Source organism: Acipenser ruthenus, chromosome 6, assembly GCF_902713425.1.
Source record: "Acipenser ruthenus chromosome 6, fAciRut3.2 maternal haplotype, whole genome shotgun sequence".
In the NCBI taxonomy this organism is placed as follows: Eukaryota; Metazoa; Chordata; class Actinopteri; order Acipenseriformes; family Acipenseridae; genus Acipenser; species Acipenser ruthenus.
In genome coordinates this window covers 26,306,695-26,333,655 of record NC_081194.1, presented here as the reverse complement: position 1 = coordinate 26,333,655, position 26,961 = coordinate 26,306,695, and the positions used below count along the sequence as shown (strand labels likewise).

Genomic DNA, 26,961 nt, shown 5'->3' with positions numbered 1-26,961 from the left:
ATTTTAAAACCTTGGTTAGAAACCATTTACTAATGTAATCTTCTTGAAGAAGTTTAATCCTTTAACATTTTTTGAAAAGCTTGGAGTAACCTTTTTAGCGTTTTGATGACATGATAGCTTCAAAGCCAGTTATTATGCTGTTCACGCTTGTAAAAATTGTTAAGTTTGGGGATAAAATTAATGTACATGACATTATATTAATTGCTCTGATGACTCTACAGATTTATGAATGAGCCTAATGCTCCGGTCTAACGATTCTTCTTATCTAAAGATAACTGTAATTTGTATGCATCATCTATGTAAATTCAGAAAATACTGGGTTTGGTATACTCTTAAAACACGCCTTATATTATACAATGTATTTTTAGAACCCCCCCCCCCCCCCCCCCCCCCCCCCCCCTCTCTGTGTATCTATATATATATATATATATATATATATATATATATATATATATATACACACACACGTTTTGTATAAATATATGCAAACATTTAGTGTTTCCAGTATTATATTATATTTCATTATATTTTATATTATAATATAAAATACATATGTATGTGTAAGGAAAAAAAAAAGTTGGTCGAATAACTGTTTCCTAAGTAGTCTGTTGTTGCGATGTGGTCTGTTTGGAACCTTCTGCCAAAGTTGAAGCAATAAACAATACATTATTAATGCAGACCCAAATTAATTTGAATATGTAACAGTATTCTTTTTCTGGGGGCTCTACGTGACGCACATCCCTGATAAAAACGAAGCTGCACACGCCTTCTTAGGCTTAAGCCGTTTCCTGTCCCTCCCCCTGGTTTATATGAAAGCTGCAGAAGCTGGTTTTATGAGCTGGAGATCATTGTGCTGCGCAGTCACAGTGGGAGCGGACTCAGCGCTTGTTGGTTCCAGTTTGCCTCTTGCCAGTTACTGCTGAAATCTTGGGAACAAATCCAGATCATATGAGGAAGAGGAGTAACTGCGCTTTATCATTATGAAGCTCTCACTTGTTGTTGCTGTCGTTCTATCGGCACTGGGAGGTAGGCACATTTTTTAGCTAAACTAAATCCAGCTAAACTAAAAAGTTCAGTTCTGATTAAAACTGACTCCCGCAGTTTCAGCACCGTGGACAGCAGTTATGTGTAGGATGCATGCATCAGATGTCTTTTTTGCATTGGATGCAGAAACTGCAATTGTGTTTACTTACATGCACTTGGCCTTTTAAAAAAAAATGATAATGGTATTTAATGACCGGTCTGAATGTTTATATGTTTCGTAATTGTGCACGTATTATCAGTCTCTGCTATTAATAATAATAATAATAATAATAATAATAATAATAATAATAATAATAATATAAAAAAAGGTTATCTTATTGAACAGTATTTGTCAGTAACATCACAGCCAAGATTGCCCTGCTATGAATACAGTAACTTAGAACGTTTTATATGAGATGTAAAAACTGGAATGAAAAAGCTTAATGGACTACCTTTTTATTATTTGGGAATGCTTCCAAGAATATAAAGTGGCACCAGACTCTAACTCTGGGTACAATTCGCAAAAATCTTATTTGAACATCAATTGTTTGGTATATTATATAGAGGCATATTCTAAACAGTCAATTGTATGTCTATCTGGCAGTTATCACACCTGTTCCAGTTGGGAAAGAGGGAAGAAGAGAGGACTTGGTACGTGTGTATTCTACTACTGCCGTGTTACATTTTGCATATTATAGACTGATAAATAGTTTTGATTTTACAAAGTTTAAGGCTACTTGTTTTGGTAAATTCTAAAGAAAAATCATATATTATGCTCTAAAATATGTTTTAAACATGTAATAGGTGACCCAGTGTATCATCGAAGTCCTTTCCAATGCACTTTCCAAACCAAACGCTCCTCTGGTTGATCCAGCATGCAGAAATATTCTAAAGACAAGTAAGTTTTAATCCTTTCCCCTTATGTACAGCATGTTTTTAAATGTCCAATTTGACTATTTGACAATACTGTACAGGGGATTTATTTATGTATTTAATTGAGATGTGTCATGTAATTGTCAGTCATTAAGACCAAGACTTCAGTAATGTTGAACAAATCTGCGTGTCCAGTTTAATTATGTAATTTCTACTCTCTATAAAGCAAGGTATCTTCTGTGTTCACATAGACAAATGTTAATTACAGCAATTAAGACAACATAGACAAGCTACTTAAAACCCATTATAAATCAATTATAAACCATCTAGTACAGGCTACATCATAAAAATATACCGGATTACAATCCATCAAAAAGAAAGTCTTTATTTTTTTGTAGTTTTAAATGCACTGCTTCTTAAAAGACTAGAATTGGACTAAATCTATTTGAAACACTAATATGTGGTACGATATTAGCAAAGAATCATCGTTTCTGTCTTGGGAAGGGTTTGGGATTCTGTGTAGCAGCCAAGATTACTGAGGGAAACATATTTTATACTGCAGCAGTATTTTCCCCAACTGGATGGAAATGTAAAACAGGCAGACATGGCTCCAGTATGTTTTCTTTTGTTTAAATATAACTATGTATGGAGATCATTTATTCTTTTATTTTAGCGAGTGAAATTCCAAAGGAAGAACTTTCTTTGCAATTTTTAGAGGAACATTGCAAAAATAATGCATAAAGGACTGAATTCTCTACTTCTAAGGTATTTAATTCGGATGCTATAAAAGAGGATAATTAAAATATTAGCCATAGTATTACAAATAGTATAGAATTTCACATCCTAGGGCACATTTTTTTAAAAATTTTTGGAAGCAGTGTAGGCTAATGTTCATGTAAGCCAGTGATTTTGCATTGATTTCACTTACTTTAGAGCCACCCAAAGCTTTGTCTAAGAAGCATAGTATAGCCAATGTGAAAACTAGGGATGGTATTTTGATTAGGTAATATACTAATATCAATCCATTTTTACATTAATAAAATCAATTGTAGCATGATAATAATATATAGATGCTCATTATTGTTGAACTTTGAAGTAGACAAGAAATATGTTGTTCAAATGTATGATTGCTGCAGTTTTGGGTTCTTCAATGCAACCCCAAAACACATTATCAACATCTGGTTGTGGATTGAATTGTATTCTGCAGAGGAAACCATCCTATACATTTGTCTTGCGTTTTAGCTTCAATGTCTGCTCCTTGGCATATTATGGGGTAAAAGAATATACAGTACATTTTGAGTTTGGTTTAAGACAGTTTGATAATATTTTTTGTTCATGGCTAGAAGAAAATACTGTACAATGACTACATAAAATAGGTGTGTTGTTTTAAAAAAGAACTACAGTTAATCAGTCTTACTATATCTGGGTATGTTAGGCACAGAGGGTAATGCCTGGAATCTTATGTTTAATCAGTTGTATGGCATTCATGAAGAAACTTAAAAAAGGTGATTCCAGGCAGTAACATTTCTACTGGAGGGGTTTAATTTGGTTTTCTTAAAAAAAAATGCACAATACATACAAAATATGTTATCCAATTTCATAGGACCAGTGATAATGATAATAGAATTACAACCTATTTATGAACATGGTTTCTTTTATTATTGATGTAACTAATGTATTGTTTATGATCAGGTGCAAAACATGAGATGATTGAAAAGAAGAGTAACAAAGAGTTTGTGAATTTTGAAGGGTACCATGAACAAGAACCTGAAGAGGAGTTAAAGAGACATCTGGAGGAGCCTAACTTAGAGGAGAAAGAGTTGGAGGAGAAAAATATTTTTCAAGATGAAGAGGATAAAAGACACGTCAAGGAGAGTGAGGAGAAACGACACCACACAGCAGCCAAAAGAAGCGAGGAGACCAGCATCCAAGAAGAAAAAATGCACTATGATGTTGAAGACAAAAGGCATTATTCAGACAGTGAAGAAGAAGGAGAGGAAATCAGAAAACATAACCACCATGCAGAAGTTGAAGAAAAGAGACATGCAAGTGAGGAGGATCCTACAGATCTGAGTGAGGAGTTGGAGAAAAGATCTCATCATGGTCATAGTAAGAGAAGTGGGGAGGACTCTATTGAAGAGCAGGCTCATGGGGAGCACTATCAGGAGAAGAGATCAGAAGAAGAGGGGAGCGATGAAAGAGAAAAAAGCAGATACAATAGTCACAGACACTATCATAGAAAACACAAAAGGAACAACTATTCCTCTGAAGAAAAGAGAAGCAAAGAGTCAGATGAGTCTAACGAGTCTAAAGAGGAAGAAGACAAACAACACCACGAAGACATTATAAAATTACCAGAGGGAAGCTATGAAGAAAAGAGACACCACACTGCTGAGAAAAGACACCACCCTGAAGAAAGTGATGAAGAAGATGAAGAGGAGAAACATCACCATGAGGAAAAGAGACATTATTATGAAGAAAGTGAAGAAGAGAAAAGGCACCACAGTTTTGAAAAAGGGCATCATTCCAAGGAAAGTGAGGAAGAAGAAAAACGCCACCACAGTGAAGACAAAAATTCTGAAGAAAGTGAAGAGGAAGAAGCAAAAAGGCACCATGAAGAAAAGAGGCATGATTCTGAAGTAAAAGAAGAGGATAAAAGACACCACAGCTTTGAAAAAAGACATAATTCTGAGGAAAGCAAAGAGGAGGAGGAAAAGAGACACCATGAGGAAAAGAGACATGATTCAGAGGAAAGTGAGGAGGATGATGGGCACCATAGCGTTGAGAAAAGACACCATTCCAAGGAAAGTGAAGAGGAGGAAGAAAAACGACACCATGAGGAAAAAAGACACCACAAAGAAGAGAGACACAATTCAGAGGAAAGTGAGGAGGATGAAAAAAGGTACCACAGTGAGGACAAGAGGCATCATTCTGTGGAAAGTGAAGAGGAAGAAAAAAGGCACCATTCAGTAGAAAGCCGTCATCACGAACGAAAGAGGAGACACTCAGAGAAAAGTGAAGAGGAGGAAGAAAAGCACCACTACAGTGAAGACAAGCGCCAGCACTCTGAAGAAAGTGAAGAAGAGACACAGAAACAACATCACAGTCAAGAGAAGAGACATCATTCTGAAGAAAGTGAGGTAGGGGAAGAAAAGCGGCACCACAGTGAAGGAAGCCCAGAAGGATACAGGACTCATGAAGATAAAAGGCAATACCTTGGAGAAGATAGTGAGGAGGAGCTAAAAAAGAGACACCATCCCTATGAGAAGAGGCATTACAGTGAGGTAGAAGAAAATAAGCACCATGGTGAAGATAAGAGATATCAAAGTCAGGAAGAGGAGGAAGACCTAAGACACATTCAGGAAAAGAAACATATGGAAGAAGATGAGGAGGAAAAAAGGCCAGCTGGTGATTCCAGTCCTTACCACAAAAAAGAAGAGAAAAGACACCAGGAAGAAAAAACTCATTACCCAGAGGTTGTAGAAGACGACTGGTGGGATAAGAGGAGCGACGGTATGGAATATGGACACCACAGCAATGAGGAGAAACGGAACTACCTTCTGACTCATCACTTTCAAGAGAAAAGGCCATACTCTGGTAACAGAATGGATGAACTAGCAAAGCTTTTGAATTACAAGAAGGCAGCTGACTTCCCTGTTCTTTCTGAGGAGAAGAGAAGTCATTATGAGTTTGAAGAAATGAAAAACCATCATCAGAGGCCACTCTCACAAGAGGAGGTAAGATGATTTCTTGTGCTTATGTAAATATTTAGATTAATTTGATTTTAATAAACACATTTTGTATGTTTATGAGAGGTGAAGACAATTGATAAGACAAAACAAAAATAAAGTACATTAAAGCACAGTTCAGTGTTTAAACTCAGTTAAGGAATGATGGGTTAGTACAATGCATTACATATACAGTGTTAGGATGTTAAAAATGATGTAAAAATGATTTACCATTAATATTGCCATGACATGGACATTGACTACACTTACACCCTATGGAGATGTTTGAACAAAGCGAATTTGGTATAACCACTTAAATTGAAAACATAGGTAGATGACATTAATAATCTCTTTGGGGATATGACATTGTAAAACACCTTTAATCTCAGAGGATACATTCTTTGGGCCTGTCTTGCTAATTAAATTGTAATATTCTTTCCCCCTCTAATGGTGAAATACTTCTACTGCAGTAAACACAAAAGAACATGAAATATATGATATGACTTTTTTAAAATATGAATTATATTTTAAATATCAGAACTTCTCTACAATGCCCCACACCTCTCATTGATAGTTTCAATACAAATGATACTGCTTACAGATAAAGTATACACCTAATTTACCATTTAGACATTTAATAAGTTTGCAACCTATGATGAAAATACCAGAGATAAGGGTATTTCTTGTACAATGCTTTACAACCTCGCTCACCCTTTAAATGTTATTTAGATACTTTATACAGCTGTAAGCAGCAGCTAGAGCATACTTGTTTAACATGCAAAGTGACAGGTTTCAAGGGGAGAGGAGGTCCCCACAGCATAAACAGTCTTTAGGAACTGTCTTCACAGACAACTGCAGTAATCAGTCACAAATTAATTATATTGTTGGTGGAAGATGACACTGCAGCTTTAAGACTTAGGTTACTGTTTTTCCTGTTGGCACCAGACTGTCGCTGCAGTTGTTTAATAATGTATTTTTGTTAGAAAAAGTAAAAGGAAGAGACACAGCTGAGTTCCTATTGTGTTCCCTTGATAAAAGATTTTTGTTTTTTGAAGTTTATATGCTGTAACAGTCACACTAATTAGGCACCAGTAGTGTGAAAAAGGAGAGAAATAGTCAGTTTTGGGAAATATAAAGATTAGGCAGGCTTATGGAGGCTGGAGTTAATACACTGCACAGTACATTAGTGAGACGGTAGGGAGTTCAGTACTGTCAAAATCTGACAACAGGTCTTAAGGACATGTCATTCTGCTTGTCCATCCTGAGCCCATTTAACAGCATACCATTTCAAAAATCGAAATCCTGATGAAGAAAATATCAAGGACACAGTGTATTGATTGCCTAAGTACACTCCTCTATGACAGCTGGCAAACTGATGGTTGAATCAAAGTGGGCTGTTTTCCTGATTTTGGCTTCAATGGTCATGCACTTCAAATAAGGATAGTCCATTCAAGCTGTCATGAAGGGTTACGTAATAGGAAACAGCACACTTCATTCTGTCATTAAAATGGAGGCCTTGGAATAAAGTACTACAGGGTTAGGAATACATTACTATACTACAATATAACAAAAATGTAGCCCATTGATTCAGACAGACATAAAGATTATGCTACCTCCGAAAATGCAGAGATGTAAAACTTCTAATATGTGTGATTGAATAATAAAAATGTTGAGGTAACATTTTGTGGATAAAGCATTGTGGTAATGGAGCCATGTCAGTTACCAGAGCAAGTTTTCAGGCCATTGACATGAATTCTCTTTTTATTCCTAATTAATTCCCAGGAGAAAGAACTTCAGAACCTGGCAGCCATGGACCTAGAGCTGCAGAAAATAGCAGAGAAGCTTCACAAAAACCAGAGAGGGTGAAAAGAGATGAATGCTACTGTGCACTCCATTCGTAACTGAAAAAGAACGAGTATTGAAGATAAACTTCTCAACCTGCGTGGTTATTGTTAGATACACAACAAAACAAAAAAATGCCTTTATTGTCCACAATATGTAATGTTTCATGCACACTGGCGGATATATTTGTATTGTGCCGTTTTAATGTTATTAAAAGCTAACTGGCATGGGAATTATTTAGAAAATATAGATACATTTTTTCATCCTGTGTACTAACTACCAATCACTATCCTGGCATGATTGTTTCTGTTTCTGAGTTTGCAAACAATAAAATCCAACATTCTGGGACCAAACCTTAGTTTTTCATTGACCTGTCTATTTAGGGAAAGTACTTTGGTTTACATTTTTTTTTTATCATGATATGAACCCTAAAATACCCATTTTAGGGTTCGTATCATGATTAATATTAATATATATATATATATATATATATATATATATATATATATATATATATATATATATATATCCCAGCCATGTATAGTGCAGCGCAGCGATTATGTCATGTGACTATATGCAATCTAGGCAGGAAATTAAAGTACTACACACTGTAAACAATAAACTGGATGTCTCTAAAAAGGCTAAAAATGTGTCTGCAGCAGATCGCGTAAAGCAGTATCTAGCAGGAGTTTACACAGCGATGGAGGTAAGCTCTTCTGTACGTCCTGCAACGTTACTGTAGATCACTACCGAGAATCGGCTGTTGACAGGCTTTTAGATTCAAGTATTCACTGAAAAAGAAAGGCTGATATCCAGAGCAGTACTGCGACTGCTTTACTTGAAGCGAAACAAAAAACGATGACTTCCATGTTCCAAAAGTCCACTGAAAACCGTGAAGCACGAAACACATTACATTTTGATCTGATAGATGCGTTTGTTTGCGTAAATATCCCTCTTGAAAAATTGGGCAACCAAAAGTTATGTAAATTCTTCAGACTGAGTGTAGCAAATGGTGGAGTGATTCCTTCATCAGCCCAGCTGAGACATGAATACTTACCTAAAGTTGCCGAGTATCACAAGCAAGAGATTATGGAATTGGTAAAACAGTCTGGTTGCTTGTCAGTGGTCACTGACGAGTTGACTGATGCCCAAGATCAGTATGCGTTACTGTGGCAGAGTGGTCTGTAGTGCACAGGTGTAGTGGTGATGCAGTGATTAGAAACAACAGTTCAAGTGGTGAAAACGAAGCTTTATTAATTGCTTTAAATAATAACACTGACTATACACAACTATCTGTAAAGTCAGTAAAACCCTAGTGTTCAGTCCCGAAATAATAATAACAATAAAGACACACACTTTTAAACACACACACGATCACAATTCCAATAGTGAGTGCTCCTTGGTGCAAGTGTTGAATTATATAGCAACGGTGAAACAGTAGTGTGGTCCAGGTAAGATGCTGGCTGATTAGCGACAGCTCCCAGATTTCAGTCTTCTATTAATTATAAAGGTGACAATGATTAGACAGACAGAAACAATGCAAAACACGGTTTCCTTTTTATCCCTCCAGGTCATTTCCGTAACCATAACAAAGGAACAGATCACACGGACACATCCCCTGTGTCCGTGTGATCACGCCCCCTTTGGTAGCGAGTGCAATCATGTCTCCTCCAATCCATGACAGACACATCACCTACCACAGTAAGATGCTGACTTCTAGCATTGTAACCCTGGAATGAACTGTCAAACCATCCAGTCCGGGGCACACTGTTCTTATTATACCTTGCCCTCACAGGTTGGGAGGGAGATTGTTGACTCTGATTCATTCACTCTCTGTCACAGTTACACATTGTATTTCTTTTGCAAGACCTAAATGGTGAACAAGCACCTGATGTACTAGAACTGAAAGCTGTCCCTGCACCTACAGGCTGTTAATTGCAACACCATACCCATGACACTGCTGTGAATTTTAAAGAACATTTTCACAGGGCTTTAGCTATAATGTCCAAAGCCAAGGGCTATTTAATTTTCCATTATGAGCTGAGTCTCCAGTACATATTTAATATATGAGTCAGTCAAAATAATAAGAAAGGCAAGGTTGGATAGTAAATATGACTAAATACTGTAAAGCCAAAAATATTTGTGAGCTTTTTATTATGTGTTTTCCCGTATAAAAAAAAAAAAGTAAAGATTTTTGGCCCGAATATCTTAGTGCTGTACATATAATGAAGTAATATACTACTACCAGTGCAACAGGTCACCAACATTTCTGGAGCAAAATAGGTTTTATGGGTGTGATTCGCCAAATATTATGGCTTTACAGTATTTTGTTTAAATATAGCTGATACAGCAATTCTGTCAGACCTGGGACCTGGCAGTGAATTTGAATAAAAAACTAAATCATGATCTTCCAAAAAAGTGCCAGATCTCAGGAAAACAGATACCACTTTACTCTAGGCAACACCGCCCTAGAACACACACTGAATTACAGTTACCTCGGACTAACAATCAATGCCTCAGGGAGCTTTGGCCTGGCAGTGAATGCATTAAAAGAAAAAGCTTGCAGAGCTTTCTATGCCATCAAAAGAAGGCTATATAAAATAAATATATCCATTAGAATCTGGTCCAAAATTTCTGACAGCGTCACCCAGCCCATTGCGCTGTATGGAAGTGAGGTATGGGGTCCACTCAGTCAGCAGAACTACACAAAATGGGACAAGCATCCTGCAGAAACCCTGCATGCAGAATTCTGCAAAAATATATTACAAGTACAGAGGAAAACACCTAATCATGCATGCAGGGCTGAATTAGGTCGTTACCCACTGCTCATCCACATCCAAAAAAGAGCGCTAAAATTCTCACTACAGTACAAGGCCCTGCAAACCCAAGAGCTCAGCCCATAAAAGAGTCCCCTCAGTCAGCTGGCCCTGAAGCTCACTGCACTGACCCCCACTAACACTAACCAGCTGCCAATCAGAGTCAACCAAATTATAAAACAAAACAAAGCATCTTATCTGGAACATTGGGACAATGAAATTAAATCCCAAATAAACTTGATTGCTATCGGCCCTAAACAGAAACTACACCCTCGCAGAGTATCTCTTCACTGTCAGAGATACAAGGCAGACAGATCCTGACCAAGTACAGTGACCACAGCCTGGCCATAGAAAAAGGTAGACACAAAAAAACCTGGCAGCCCAGAGAAGATCGGCTGTGTGGTCACTGTGAGACAGGAGAGCTCGAGAGAGATGCACTTTCTCCTAAATTGCAATAAATACTCCCAAACGAGGAAAAATTATTTTGAAAAATGTACAATTTCCCTCCCCCATTTTTCAAAAATTACCAACCCAGAAAAATCTGTCCTCCTGGGAGAGGGACACACAGCCCCGCTGGCTGCCCAGAATGTGGCTGCCTGTCAGTCTGAGGGACACTGGATGAGCACTCTGCACTAAGGCACCACTAATCTCACTGCACTGTTGTTATTATTATTTACTGTTACTGTAAATATGATTTCCTTTACCATTTAAATTACCATGAACATATTGTTGCTTTATTTATTTTAAGCTGTATTTTTCCATACTTTTATTTTTATTCTACCTCATTGTACAAAACTTTAGCAATGCTGATATGTTGTTTCACATGTTATGTACTTTAAATGCTTTGGCAGTACTGCTAATGTTAGTCATGCCAATAAAGCACCTTTGAATTTGAATTTTGAGAGAGAGAGAGAGAGAGAGAGAGAGAGAGAGAGAGAGAGAGAGAGAGAGAGAGAGAGAGAGAGAGAGAGAGAGAGAGAGAGAGAGAGAGAGAGAGAGAGAATGAGAATGAATGAGAATAATAGATGGGCTTCAGTGAGTTACAGGAAAATAATTTATGTGACATCATAAACTACGACTGTTAGGTCGAGTAGTTTATGAGCTGTCACAGAAACCTGAGGATTTAATGAAAAATAATAACCTAAATTAAGTCAATATTAAAGAATCTTAAATATAATTTTGTTTTTGATAATTCAGGAACGTTGAATTAAACTGGGTAGATAATGAACTGCAAAAAATAAAATTTTTAAGAAAAGGTGTTTCAGTTGGGTATGTTTTTTTTATTAGTCACTGTTAGAGTCGCAGATTATTTGTCTTGCTGCTTGGTTGGTGCTCCCGTTGATGGAGGATGATTGTAAATCTTCTCAAGAGACAGATTTGTTAAAAGTGCCTAAACTATGAATTGTGGGTGTTGTCGAGTGATTGAAAACGAGACATTTTGTGTTTGAATGTGGTCTTGAGGTGCACAGGAGTCAAATATGGGTCAAAGGTCAAGTATAATCTTCTAGACCAGGGGTCTCCAATCCTAGTCCTGGAGGGCCGGTGTCCCTCCTGGTTTTTGCTCCATCTGTATCCTAAATTACTTAATTGGACCAATTAAGCTTTTAATAAGCACTTAATTGGTTCAATTAAGTAATTTAGGGTACAGTTGGAACAAAAACCAGGCGGGACACCAGCCTTCCAGGACCATGGTTAAAGACCCCTGTTCTAGATGAATATGCCATTTTGCTGTCACTACTGCGGTATTATGCCTTTTCTAATGGCTCAAAATGCAAATATAGCTTTCATCAATGTATTTGTATATATATATATATATATATATATATATATATATATATATATATATATATATATATATATAAAGATTAATCTCAGTTGCATAAGTATTCAACCCCTTTGCTACTGCAGCCCTAAATCAGCTCATGAAGCTCATGAAGAGATGTCATTATTACCATACCTAATGTTTGCCCTATGGAAAATTTTGATTTGAAATAAAAATGCAAATGCACTTGCACAATTTTTTCACATAAAGCGAAAGACAAGGGGGATAAAATTGTTAGAAATAAAACCAGAAATCTGTCTCTAATCATGTCTGTATAAATATGTACATTAGAATTATTTTTTAATAATAATAATTAATAATAATAATAAATAAATAAATAAATAAATAAATAAATAAATAAATAAATAAATAATAATAAAAATATTGTAAGAGATGCAGTGAAGTTTAGAAAGACTAATCAAATAATACCAAAAAATCTTAAGGCTGGAGAAAAATAAATAATAAATGTTTTAATTTACCCAAGTATGTAACAGATCTTAGAGAAATAGTTTTTTTTTGCCATTAAGCTCCGTGACTATTTCCGAATTCACCTCAAATGCTGTAGCATTATAACTACCATCTCCTTTATTATTTTATACATTGACCGCTGAGCTGGTAAATCTACACATTCACCAGTTAATCTATAGATTTACAGATTGTACACATGAACCGTAACACACACACACACACACACACACACACACACATATTTATATATATTTATATTCTCTCAAAGAGCCAGCTGCCCAACGTCGATATGTTGTACATATCTTTCTCAAGGGAGCCTGTGTTTGAATCAAAACATTTTATTTATATTATAATATATATATATATATATATATATATATATATATATATATATATATATATATAAAATGGTACTAAAGCTGAACAGTAGCATATTTCAGTTTATGTCACCTATTTGGGTTTGCAGCCACTCAAGAAGTCCCTTGTTTTGCAGTCTGGCTCATGTAGAATACAATTGTTCCAAATTACAATACTGTTGTGAAAAAATGTTTGATTACAATACTGTTGATGAAAGGGTGTCATAATGTCCTCTCTGACTACAGTAGTAACAGTTCACAAGCAATCTATACACATATTTGTGATACAATTCATCTTTACCTTTCAAGGTAAAGGAAAGACTAAGGAGCCAACAAACTTCAGCTTAAAAGCTCATTTTATTTGTGTGTCCTACATATACAAGGAAAAATAATATAAAAGCACATTTTTATAGCGCCTAAAAAGATTCTCCTGTGTAAACTAAGCAGAACTGAAAAATAAAATTAGCTAAATTAACTTTCAGTATCTTGCAGCTTCTGTCTCTTGGGTGCTGGTTCTTCAGTTTTTTGAGGTCCTGAAGATGTGGCAGTATCCATGGCAACAGTGATTCCTGACAAAATATAACCTCCTCCACCACTCATCAGCAGCATTGGATGAGTTCTATTAGGCAGAACCTTCAAAATGAAAGTAAAATACATTAGACATATTCAAATGTGTTATGTGGTATTTGCACAGTTGTTTTTAATTTAATACATTTTTCAATATTTATGAAGGCTGTTACTGCACTTCATAGTTCCACAGTGTGTCTGTAGAAGTCAGGTGGAATTATCTTTCAACACTATCCCATGGATTACATTTTTATTTCAATGCTGCTCTCCTTTTGCAGTATTGTCTTTTATAAATAACCAATAACAAAACAAACCACAAATGTGACAAAGACAACTGATGGTTTGTAGCATTGTATTCAGGGTCACAATTAAATAATTGCAGTTATAATAGTAAAAAAAAAAAAAAAAAAAAAGATTAATTTATACTCATTAAGTTATTAGCTGTGCTAAGCACATGTAAAGTTTCCTACACCACTGTCTGTATTATACCCAATACTTTCAATTGCCATGCATCTCCAAACTGTTAATATTCAATCTTTAAAGACGTACCTGATAATGTCTTAACCAGGTTTCAGATAATTGAAGGCCGATAACCCCACCTCGTTCACGAAGCTTTGTGTGACACTCTATTAAAGGCTAAAACAAAAACATGAAAATTAGATAAACTCCGCTATTAATGTATGGTTAAATTATGAAACTATTAAACAGAAATTACCTCTTTATGCTGGCAGTAAATGACAAAAGGTCTAGATGGGGCTACAAATTTCAGCAGAGACAGCACCAGAGGAGTAGGGTGGAACCTACCGGCTATAACCAACCTGTAAAACAAAACAGTTGAACGTAACTTGAAAGGGAAAATCGTTAGCCTTGGTACAGAGAACACAGTAAGACTGTGGATTGTGGAAGGATATTCTCATATGTACAGGGGTGTGCAATTCATATCACCCGACGCCCAGGACAACAACAAGGTTTTACCGTTATACTTTGCCCGTCACACAAGTACTTTTTCTTCCTTTGCCACAACGTTCTGTTGCTAGAAAAAACTCCTGTAGATTTCTATGGAGTCATGCAAAGTCTTGAAAACTCAAAACTGTGCAAGTCTCGCACATACAAATTAAAATAAAAAATTATGTAACTTTAAACCTCAAAGCAAAAATATATACAGGGTACACAAATACACATAACCTTTTAATTCACAAACCCTCACTCACGCACAGTAACAAACATATTTAGATTAATGCAACAATACTATTACATTGCCCTTGTTTGTTTGTTTATTGTATTTAATTATCAGGGACACATACAACTATAACATAAGTGTCACTTACATGACACAAGATGCACTGCATTTTCAATTTAACCAGTAGGCTAATTTCCATTGACAGTCCCTGGGCAGACAATAATGACAACTGTAATAAATCCCCATATTACTTCTAAACTACAGCAATAACCTCCTATTGAATATTTGATTAAAAATACATGCAACTTGGTAATGCTGCGCTTTAAAATCATGGTATATACGGTAATCGAAACCGAAACCTAAGATACTGAATGCTGCACTTCATAATGCTCACCAATCTCTATTGGTCTGGTGCGTGAAGTTTGACACAGTTTGAATCTTTTTAGTTTAATTATTATTTTTGTTTTGCCATGCATCATGCACAAAAATTAGATGGGCTCAGTATGTTTGGACTGAATTACATTTCTTTAATGAATTCATGAAGCAAAAATTATTATTAAATCACTAATTGAGTGTGTTCACTGCTTAATAAAAGCAAAATCCTAAAAGTTATATTCTATTTGTGTGTGTGTTTTGTGGGACGGTGAGGGGGCGAGGAGATTTTATAAGAAGGGCGAGCAGATTTTTCTAGCATTTTATCCCTTGGACAAGACTCTTTTTTTAAAATTGCAAACCCCTGTATGTAAAATAAAGAACCGTAAAAATCGTTTTACAGGTCGCACTGGCGTAAAGGTCGCTCCCCCCTTTTTTTTGGGATCAATATTTTTATTATTTTCACAATAAAAAAGGAAATATACGTATCACATTTACATACATAAAAAACCCAGAATACACAGAAAAAGAACAACGCTCACAAGTTTACACACATACATCATACAAGCAAAAAGGACAATAACTGTACAACTAAAATAAAACCTGTCATGCCTAGATAAAGTCGGCAATGGTTGCCGAGACTACATTGCATGCCTCTATTGTAGCTGGCCAAGCCCTATTTAATCTGGCTGTAGTGCTCTCTAGGTGCACAATATCTCTGAAAGCAGTGCGCCAGTATCGGATCAGAGGCAACTTATTCGCTGAATTTAGTCCTGCTAATAGAATTCTACGTTGAGGCAGAGCAAAATCAAATATTGAATCATCATTTAACAAACATAAAACAGGGATCAGGTCCAAACTGAACCCCTAACAGATTGGACAGCACAGAAGTCACATGACTATAAAAAGTTGGCAATCGTAGGGCAATCCCAGAACATGTGCATGAAGGTGCCTGGTGTGTCAAGGTGGCAGGTGTTATAAGTAGGGTTTGGAATAATTTTCATCTTAAAACATTTGTAAAGTGTTGCCATAGGCTCAGTGGATGAGTTTGAAATATATAAATTGATGAGGGGCTGGATTTTTGGATGCGAAAAATATGTTTGACCATACCAGACAGGGGTAAGTCCCAATCACCCGAGCTCTCGGTCCTGAATGTTTGTAATTGGCAGAGAGTGGCATGTTCGGTTCAATAATAAATTATATAAACAAGAAAATATGCCCCGAGAACTTTGTGAGTCTTTGATCCAATCAGCAATAGGATGACGCAGTAAAAGTGAATTTCATGGCACACTATAGGCCCGCATAGCTGATCTAAGCTTCAGATACATAAAGAAGGAAGAACCCAAGGGAGTACTTATCCCTAATGGCCTGGAACGCACAAATGCCATTTTCATCAAAAATATCTTTCAATGTGTAAACGCCCCTGGATGACCAGATAAGAAAAAACAGATTATGCCAGATTGGAGAGGACTAACTAAATTGAAAAGGGCCACTTGTGATTTTTTTCAATATTATTCCACATTCTTAAAAGAGTTCATTGCAATAAGGCCAAATCTAAGACTGAAATTTTTACGACCAATCCCAGTAATGGGAAGGTCTTGAAGTCTATGAGGTTGAACTACAGCTGTTTCTATGGAACACCAGGAGACTCTTGAATCCTGGTTAGGTCTTCACGGGTCCAAATTAATCAACCTGACCCGACAATTATTTACCCGACCTGAAAAGACCCGATGTAAAATTATTGTAATTAGACTCGGATCCGACCCGGCCCGAAAAAAGTGGAATGCTTTTCCTTTCCCCAGCTTAGTATATGCACTGACGAGACACAATATTAAAGAAGTGTTTTCTTCCAGTCAACCTGGAAATCTGGCTAAGATACAGACAGTGTTTATTCCATCATGAACCTACAAAAGACTGTAAAATTAAATATATAATATGTTTGTGTAAAAGATACACAGATAAATTATCTGAAGATCAAATGAACTGAAGCAACACAAGAGCAAATGGACTTGAGATGTATCACTTTTGTTTTGCAAAACTTGTTTTCTTTGTCCACAATAACAACAAATGATTCCCACACCGCAGACTTGCATTTTTCTGTGAGCTTTTATTCATGGAATTTGTTTTTCTTAAGTGTTTCTTTCACACCCTTCATAAACAAATCAATTACTCTGACTTAAGAATGATCTAAAAGAAACACCTTCGATATGGGTCACGTGTGCTGCTGCGCTCTGCAAGCCATGTCATGTGCTACTGGGGGCCAATCCACGCAACAGGAATTATAAAAAAAAGACTTTTAGTACCAAAGAGAGCTTCTTTAATAGTAAAATCGACAGTTTGTGTATTACTGAGTAAACAAAATCGGACCTGACCCGACCCGACCTGAGTGTTGTGTGACAATTTTGCACCCGAAAATACCTCTAATCCTAGTCTATCCAGGTCCTCATTGCCCTGAGCTAGAATGCCCAGAGTGTTTACGTCTCCAGATAAATAGAAATCATCGAGTGTGCTTCTTCAAAGTACTTTGGAGGAGGAGACACGGGTAGCATAAAGAATAAAAAACTAAAATGAGGTTAAACATTAATTTTTACTGTTGCTATTCTACCATGTAAAGAAAACTGTAAACTGCTCCATCTTTGCAAATCAACTTTAATGTTCTGTATGAGATTGCCAAAGTTATCCTTAACAGTCTTCTGAGGGGTGAAGCCGAATGCCCAGGTTTGTCAGCGAGTTATCAATTGGAATAATGGAAGGTAACCTTGTGATTTTTGCTGCCTCATTTAAAGGCATCAATGTTGATTTAGTCCAGTTAATTTTAGTCTGCTAGTTTTCTAAACTCAAACTGTTTCAGCACGTGAGGAATAGAAAGAGATAGGACAGGTATAGAAGAATACCTGTTTTCTAGTCTCTGTGGAAAGTACCAGACTGAATAGCGTGATTAATGGAGTCTAAAATCAATGGCACAACAATATCCCAAATTACCAATAGTAACTCTGGGGGAAGGCTGTCAAGATCTGGCTTTCCCCTTTTGTAAGGACATCTCCAAAGTCCGTCCCTACCTTTCTCTTCCGGATGCGGAGATACTTTGCATACATTTGTCTCCTCTCGACTCGACTACTGCAACTCTCTATATGGTGGTCTCCTGGCACGCGCCATAAACCGACTGCAGCTAGCTCAGAATGTCGCTGCCAGGATCCTTACCATATGTAAAAAACATGATTACATCACCCCTCATCTTACCCAGCAGCACTGGCTACCTGTAAAGTTCAGGATTATTTTCAAAACTCTCCTGCTCACCTACAATGCCCTTCATCACACTGGTCCCGAGTACCTCCTCAACCTGCTGACCTGCTATGTCCCTGCCTGCAAGCTGAGGTCCTCCGACTCTGGCATGCTTGTTATCCCTAAGCAAAAGTGCACCACTCTTGGAGAACGCTCATTTAGCTTCATGGCTCCTACTCTTTGGAACTCTCTCCCAGCTTTGGTGCATGATGCTCCCATCGTCGCTCGCTTTAAATCAACCCTCAAGACCCACTTGTTCTCTCTTGCTTTCCATGCTCTTTAAGCCTGATATCTGCTATTAGCTGCTGTGTTGCTGCTACTATTTCACGTATTATGCACTTTCCACTGTATTTAATGTATTATGCATTTTTCTTTCTTTTTTTTCTGTATAGCATGTATTATGCATTTCTCTGTATTTAAAGTATTATGGATTTTCTTGTTACTGCATCTTGTAAGTGCTTTGTGATGATGGTCCACTATGAAAGATGCTATATACAATAAAAACTGATTGATTGATTATGCATCTCTCAGCTTTCAACGTAATAGGGGCATCCAAAAGTTCTCTGTCTTCTGTTGTAATTTTAGGTAGATCCAAACGATTAAGAAATGCCTTACAATCCTATGTATTGGTTAATGTTTCAGAAGTGTAAAGGTTGAAATAAAATGTTCGAAATGTGTTGTTAATTTCCTCTGTATCTGAGACTACAGACCCTTCCCCAGTCCTAATTGCATTACTGGCTGCCCTAGATTAACTGTGCTTCAGTTTTAGAGCCAATAACCGGCTTGGTTTTTCACCTTGAGAGTAGTATTTTTGTTTAGTACTCTGCATAATAAATTCAGCTCTAGTCATAGACAATGCATTAAAGTCTCCCTTGAGAACACTCAGTTTCTTTGCTCTTTCATCTGAAAATCATAACTTTTGTTCTCTCTAACATCTGTACAAACCACTAACCAAGATCATGCAACAGTCTCGACACAGGGGTTGTACCGACAGACTGGAGTATTGCAAACGTAATACCGATCTACAAAAAAGGGAGAAAAAACCAAACCAGGTAACTACAGACCAATAAGCCTGACTTCTATTATATGTAAACTTATGGAAACTATAATAAGATCCAAAATGGAAAATTACCTATATGGTAACAGTATCCTCGTAGACAGTCAGCATGGTTTTAGGAAAGGGAGATTGTGTCTAACTAACCTGCTTGATTTTTTTGAGGATGCAACATCGACAATGGATAATTGCAAAGCACATTACATGGTTTATTTAGATTTCCAGAAAGCTTTTGACAAAGTCCCGCATAAAAGATGAATTCTCAAACTGAACGCAGTAGAGATTTAAGGAAATGCATGCACATGGATTAGGGAGTGGTTAACATGTAGAAAACAGAAAGTACCGATTAGAGGAGAAACCTCAAAATGGAGCAAGGTAACCAGTGGAGTACCACAGGGATCAGTATTAGGGCCTCTGCTCTTCCTAATCTACATTAATGACTTGGATTCCGTTATAGTAAGCAAACTTGTTAAATTTGCAGATGGTACAAAAATAGGAGGAGGGACAAACACCGTTGCAGCAGCAAAGGTCATTCAAAATGATCTAGACAGCATTCAGAATTGGGCAGGCACATGGCAAATGACATTTAATAGAGAAAAGTGTAAGGTAGGCTACTGCACGCAGGCAATAAAAATGTGCATTTTAAATATTATATGGGAGATACTGAAATGTTGACTCAGAAATGTCTTCATCTAGACAATGTGGGGAAGCTATAAAAAAGGCCAACAAGATGCTCGGATATATTGTGAGAAGTGTTGAATTTAAATCAAGGGAAGTAATGTGAACTTTACAATGCATTAGTAAGACCTCATCTTGAATATTGTGCTCAGTTCTTGTCACCTCGCTACAAAAAGGATGTTGCTACTCTAGAAAGAGTGCAAAGAAGAGGGACCAGAATTATTCCTGGTTTAAAAGGCATGTCATATGCAGATAGGCTTAAAGAATTGAAGAATTCAGTCTTGAACAAAGAAGACTATGCAGTGATCTGATTCAAGCACTCAAAATTGTAAAAGGTATTGACATTGTCGACCCAAGGGACATTTTCATTCTGAAAAAAGAAACAAGGACCAGGGGTCACACTTGGAGATTAGATAAAAGGGCATTCAGAATAGAAAATAGGAGGCACCTTTTTTTTTTTTTTTTTTTTTTTTTTTACACAGAGAATTTTGAGGGTCTGGAACCAACTCCCCAGTAATCTTGTTGAAGCTGACACCCTGGGATCCTTCAAGAAGCTGCTTGATGAGATTCTGGGATCAATAAGCTACTAACAACCAAACGAGCAAGATGGGCTGATATGTGAACCATTTGTTCCAATTGGACTTTAAATTTGATGAAAAGGTAATACAGTTTCCTCACAAAAAACATTTTGTAACTTCCCAGAAGATCTGCTGAATATCACAATTATCAGTATTAAACTGCAAAAACTCCTCTAGCTTATGATGTCATTGAGTAAAACTCAGAATTTGACAGAAGGGAGTCATTGAAGCGCCACCTAGTGGCTCAAGAATGAACAGTGACAGCAGTGAAGTTACAAAAATGGGGAATGGTCTGAAATTAGAATGGGCAGTATATCAATTCTTAAAATTGAGTTAATAAGAGCAGGAGAGATAAATATAAATCGATTCTAAAATAAGACCTATGTCTTACAGAGTAAAAGGTGTAGTCTTAATATTATTATTCTTGAGGCGCCACAGATCAACTAGGTTTATAAAAAAAATAAAGCTATCTAGTGCTAGAGAAGACAGGGGGCGAGTGGCTGTAGACAGGTGGTCGCTTAATACAGTTAAATAAAAGCACAAATATATAATTGGGAGGAATTTAAAGTGGTCACTTAGACCAGGTGGTCGCTAAATAAAGGTGGTCACATGAGCAGGTTTGACTGTGTGTGTGTGTGTATATATATATATATATATATATATACACACACACACATTTGTTGTATTAGTATAATGATTTGCTGAATAGAAAGCGCGAGTGTTTCCAAAGATATTCCTAAATACTGTCTTTTAATTCTGTGCATCCAAAGACATGTAATTATGTTTTGAGAATTAAGTCTACTGTTTGGTATTCTGTCTTAAACCAGCAATTTGTCAGCACCAGACTGTTGTGAAAAATTATATATTAAAGAAAGTGGGAAAAATGTGTTAATCAGATTATTCTGCCTCTCATTGCAACTGTGGTACCATTCAGTGAGCGAAACTTGTAAAGGGTACTTTAGCTGAAGCCTCCTGACAGAAGGGGTACAGTTTCAAAAAAAGGTGGAAAATCCCTGCCCTAATTGATTTACTTCTAATACTGAAATAACAGTATCAAAGCAATCATGATTATGTTGAAAAATGTATTGCTGCGATATGGACAACACAGGATAAAGCAAAGGTAATGTGTTTCTTGTAAACACTGCAGGGGGTTCTTTAAAACTTTAACTATATGCCAACAGCATGAAAATGTGTATATATATATATATATATAAATTCCTACAACATAGTAAAACATAAACAATCTTACCCATCAGCATTTCTTCCTTGTAATAAAGCAGCAGCTTCCAAATGTTTCTTTCTCTTCTCTTCCTGTTTCACTTTCTTTTCCAGAGCCTGCAAAATGTATACCACAGGGGCCTAAATTAAAATCAAAGTTTACAGTGCAGCGAAAGCTCTACTTTGTAGCTGTGCCATCATTTATTTAATCCAGGCCGGGGTGATTCTATATCAAGCTTCATAAAATCAGTTTTAACTCTGGATTAAATTTGGTGGCATTTGTTAATTACCTAATTATCTGAAATGGAAGACTGAAAGGCCACTCTTACTTTATTTTCTCTCCTAGCAGCACGTTCCTCTTTCTCCTTATCTTCAGGTAGCTCACTGGTGACCTCCATGGTGTCCACCTCAGGACTGGCCTGAGCGCTGTCTTTTTCGCCCTCCACCTCCTCCCCCATTTTCTGTACTGAGTCTTGTGGGGCTTTGCTCATTGCACCGTTACTCTCATCTACTGCAGACACCGTTTCTTTTTTATCTTTGTCAAGAGAGAGAGTTCCATCAAGGAGGAGGTTTACCTTGCAGAGAGGAAACTCATGAAGTGTTTTATAAAAGTGCTCTGGAAAGCCAAAATTATCTGTTGCTGCTCTGACGGGTTCTCCTCCAGGATACATCTGTATTACGGACCCGTACCCTACAAAAAATAAAAATCATATAATTTACAATTTTTGGAAAGTATCAGATTTGATTTGAACTGCACTACTGTAGATTGCTACTACTTTTGGATAAACCTGCATTTTAAGGTATTTCACATTGCATTTGTGGATGATATTTAATCAAATAGGTTGACCAATCCCCCAGTCTGTAACGTGAAACAAGGAAGAGAGACATTTTGCCTTTGGCCAATCAGAAGAAATAGTGAGGATGTGACTCAGTGACCACATGACTATGCAAGATAAAAAATAATATTGAAGACAGCGTGATTTAAACAGCTGCTAAAATTAACAATTTTAGTGGAAATCCTCAATGCATTTCTAAAGCTTTCCTCCATTTTCAGACTTGCAAGGAGGCATGTTCATGTGTTGCTCATTTCCTTTAAAAAACCTGAAGAAACATGTTTACCAAATGTATACTTCATTATTATTATTTAGTTATTTAGCTGACATCCAAAGCGACTTACAGAAATTAAACAAAATATAAAAAGTATATCAGTTAGAGGCAATAAATTGAAAAACAGATACATACATTTATATAAATACATACACATGTGTTTCAAAAGGTACTAGTCCTTTGGACTAGTAGCACAATATTGTTAGTTTCTAACCCTGAGTGGGTTTTGAGATGGCAGCGGAAAGCAGTAAAAGACTGAACAGTCCTGAGGATAACCGGTAGCTGGTTCCACCAGAGGGGAACAAGGGGAAGAGAAGGAGCGAGCATGAGAGGAAAGAGAGTGATGAGAAGGCATAAGCCAGTAGAGGACGAGTGGAGAGGGTTACAGGGAATATAAGGAGACAGTATACTTAGTATGAGGTGGAAAATATCAATTAAATCCTTAACACAGATATGAGTTGTATGTACAGGCAAATTAAATACTTTACCTCCCATTCTCTCCATGACAGCTCCCAAGACCAGCCCAGCACAGGTATCAAACACAATTATTTTACTGCCAGCATGTACGTTCCCTAGAGTCAGCATTTGTGCCAGAGTGTCATAACGTAGGTGACTGTAGTAGAGGTGAATAAAAACAAAAACCAATAACTACAAATACAAAGTACAGTTATAACAAATCTATAACATGGCAGTGCACTCTGCTCACGCAACAGCTTAAATCCTGCATGGGCAGAGACCTGGGTGGAGAAAGCTTGAGTGATCATACTTTACAATCCCCATTTGTTTTAAAATTGAGTAATAAAGACAACAATTAGGACATTATATTTAGCACAGTACAATTTACAGCCTGTATAGAAGCAATTGTAACTAAAAACACACTAGGCTGTACAAAAAAATAATTCAACACATACCAGATTTTCCCAGGTTCTCTTCCATGGTACATCAATGCCAGAATTCGAGTTGATGGCTTCAGGACTGTTATAGTATTATCATACCTGCAAAGACATATGATACAACGTATCAGAGTAAGGTGCTGCCACTTCCCACCAATATGTTCACACGCATTGTTTAGTTTTCATCACCCAAGTGTGTAACTGGGAAATCAAATGTAGTCTTCTTGTATGTGAAATCCCATGACTATCCCAAGTCACCTGAAGCCCAAGATCATCTTTACACACACAGAGGGTTAGGAAAAACTGCAGTTGTTCTTACGATTATCTCACAATGTTGGTTATGTTAAATTAGCTTTTAGGTAATGGCCTCCTGTCTGGAGGCCCACAGTTATCCTTTAAACATACTTTTTCTTTTTCTTCTTGATGTATTTCTCTTGTGCAAACTCTGTTTTGTCTCTAAATGTTGAGCTGTTTTCTATCAGCTGCTGGACAATTTCCTACAGGGTGAGAAAACAAAAAACAATCATATAGCCTGTGTTACATGAACAATATCCTCATATCGTTATATACCCAACTAAGCACAGAACAAAACATTACAAGTTAGAAGAACGGCAGTTCATAAGAAATGATCATACAGCGTTTCAGGGCTCATACTGGGGATGTGAATCCACCGCATGGGATAGTAAAGCAAAACAATTATTTCAAACAAAAGATGTATTACCTGCCCCTTTAGACCTTGCTCTTTTAAAGTCTCAATATCATCTCTTGTGAGTTTTTGTGATCTTCCATCATCCACAATATTCCGATTATCCATGCCAGCTTCCTTGGTTTCTAAAGGGGGGGGGAGCCCACAAAAAACATGCAGTGTGGAAAATTAATGCTTTGAAGCTTTGTGTATTTAGTAGTAAAAATAATAAACTTCATACTTGCTATTAATTGTCTGTTCAGTCTACCTTATCGTTGCAGTTCCATAAAATTTAAAGTTATCCTAGTGGTTGTGCTGAATGCGGAGTACACATTGGGCCACATTTATAAAGTAGAGGGTGTTTTAGCATTGTGCTCAGCAAGCTACAGCAGTTTCTAAAAGAGTTAACCATAAACACAGTAATGCCCCACATAAATGTGCAAATTGAAATTACCTTTAGGATTTTTTTCAGGATTCGGTTTTGGTGCCTGAAGGGTTCCTCCAGCAGCAACCTCAAAAGAAGTTCCATAGAGCTGGCCAATAACACTATCGAGGTGCAACCATTGTTTCTCAAAGATTACTTTCCTGTTTAAAACAAAACACATCTGTTGATCAAGCGCAACAATTATTATAGTATAATGACAAAATACTGTTGGTATTGTCAAACTGGGAGTTTATAAAGGTTTCAAAACAACCCTAACTAATTATGTCAATTGAAGTGATTTTTTTCTTTTTTTTAGAAATTATTAAATACAAAATATATTATTTTCTGTCCTTAACGAAAACCTCTACATCTATTGCAGATGTATTCCTATAATATATTTAGTTATAGAACATCTTGCTGCTGCATGAAGCCAGGAAACAAGTGGCATCTGTCCTTCACGAGAATGAAGACAGAGGGGTGTATCTTTCTGAAAACGATTTATTTACATAAACATGACAAAATGGCTAGTTCACTTTACGAGATTGTAATTTCAAACAACATACCAGTAAGGTGGTCTTAAACTGTAAGTATACCATGAACAACATAAATAAAAAATACAATCCTGCTGCATTCTATACTACTGACGTAGTGATGGACCGGACCAGGAAAACAAAGATTTTAAAAACTGTATGCATCATTACTGCTGCCAGAGTTTGATTGATTTTATGTCACAACGCGCATCCCATATTTAATAAATGGCAACTACGGGGATATGTGTGGTTTTACTAGTGGTATGCTTGCACTGCGACAGATGGTTGAAAATGTTTCTAAATTACCAGTACGTTACATGTTTCTCGTGCCGGTTTCCAAATTAACGTCTGAAACCCTACCTTTTAATTTGCACTTGCACGGCTTTGAAAACGTTTTCTCTCTTTAGGACCACATAATCTCCTTCCTTGATTGTGCGGTGATCAACGCTAATCTTCTCCATCCCTGAATACGTTGCTTTCCTTCTTTCTCAATCAGAAGGTGAAATTTAGCAGAGCTCCTGTCTCCCACGTGTCAACACTTCCCGTTGGATGTGAGCAGGAAAAGTAAACAATCGCAGATTAACACCAGTTCCTCTAGAAGGGAGAGCAACAGATCCCAGATATAACATACTGGTACATTGGGTTTAGAAATGAGTGTAGCGTTGCCAATGGTAAATCTTCAATGATTTAAGTGACGAATATAAATTACTATTATGAAAACTGCCGATCAACATGAACAGTTTAGCTTGACCCTGTGAAACCATAAACTAGCGGAAACGGTAGTGACGTCACCAGCGCGCCAAGCCTGAAAATGTCAGCAGGAACAATACGTAACAGATACGCTACTTTTTAAAGTGTATTGCTGGTGATTGAGTGGCTATTTGCTGTTAACGTATATATGACTTAAAGTGTTATTTTACCATTAGCAAATGTTTGTAAAGTGAATAAAAAAAAATAATAATAATAATAAAAAAAAAATTAGCTACCGGTATTACAGTATTACGATTTTTTTTTTTTTTGATTTTACCTTGTATTTTTTAATGATTTTGTGTTATTTAAGTTTACAGTACTTTAGTATTTTTTCCCCCCTGTGATAATTATTAATGGTAATCCTTGTACCTCTTTATATATTTAATCCCCCAAACACTGTCACAAAACGTTTACTAATATATCTCCAAATAAAGATCCAAATTATCCCATAATTCTCTTTGAAAATACAAACATGCACTTCAATATTTTGCCCAATTCATTCAGTATTTTGTATATTTTAAATACTGTATTGCTATTAAATACTGATGCTTTGGCATTGTATTACCTATTTGCAAGCACAGTGTCATACTTCAGAGTTTTAACAGCGAACAACTTATCCAGCTTTGATGAAATTCGGTTAGGCCAGTCTTTTACAGTTACAGATTCTTATAATAGTATAAGGAACATCTGCCTGTCTTCATATTTACATTCTTAC

General features: G+C 36.6%; 2 protein-coding genes across 3 annotated transcripts; one reads left to right on the top strand and one right to left on the bottom strand.

Annotated features, from left to right (window-relative positions):
* The first annotated feature begins 796 nt into the window (after positions 1-796).
* chgb (chromogranin B) lies at positions 797-7,813 on the top strand. Of its 2 annotated transcripts, none has more exons than XM_034017545.2 (5): positions 797-1,026; positions 1,628-1,674; positions 1,828-1,921; positions 3,646-5,633; positions 7,407-7,813. In XM_034017545.2, the coding sequence occupies exons 1-5, from the start codon at positions 981-983 to the stop codon at positions 7,488-7,490; spliced, it is 2,259 nt and encodes a 752-aa protein (XP_033873436.2). In that variant the 5' UTR covers positions 797-980; the 3' UTR covers positions 7,491-7,813. The 2 variants fall into 2 exon arrangements, with proteins under 2 accessions (XP_033873436.2, XP_033873435.2); XM_034017544.2 differs by having other exon boundaries at positions 798-1,026; positions 3,589-5,633.
* Positions 7,814-13,266: 5,453 nt separating this feature from the next.
* trmt6 (tRNA methyltransferase 6 non-catalytic subunit) lies at positions 13,267-26,322 on the bottom strand. The gene is made up of 11 exons (XM_034017649.3): positions 25,857-26,322; positions 24,997-25,127; positions 24,579-24,688; positions 24,263-24,354; positions 23,876-23,959; positions 23,453-23,577; positions 22,187-22,548; positions 21,889-21,974; positions 14,211-14,313; positions 14,045-14,131; positions 13,267-13,561 (listed from the first exon to the last, which is right to left on the bottom strand). Exons 1-11 carry the CDS (start codon positions 25,955-25,957, stop codon positions 13,400-13,402), a joined length of 1,443 nt encoding a protein of 480 aa, XP_033873540.2. The 5' UTR covers positions 25,958-26,322; the 3' UTR covers positions 13,267-13,399.
* Between the last annotated feature and the right edge of the window lie 639 nt (positions 26,323-26,961).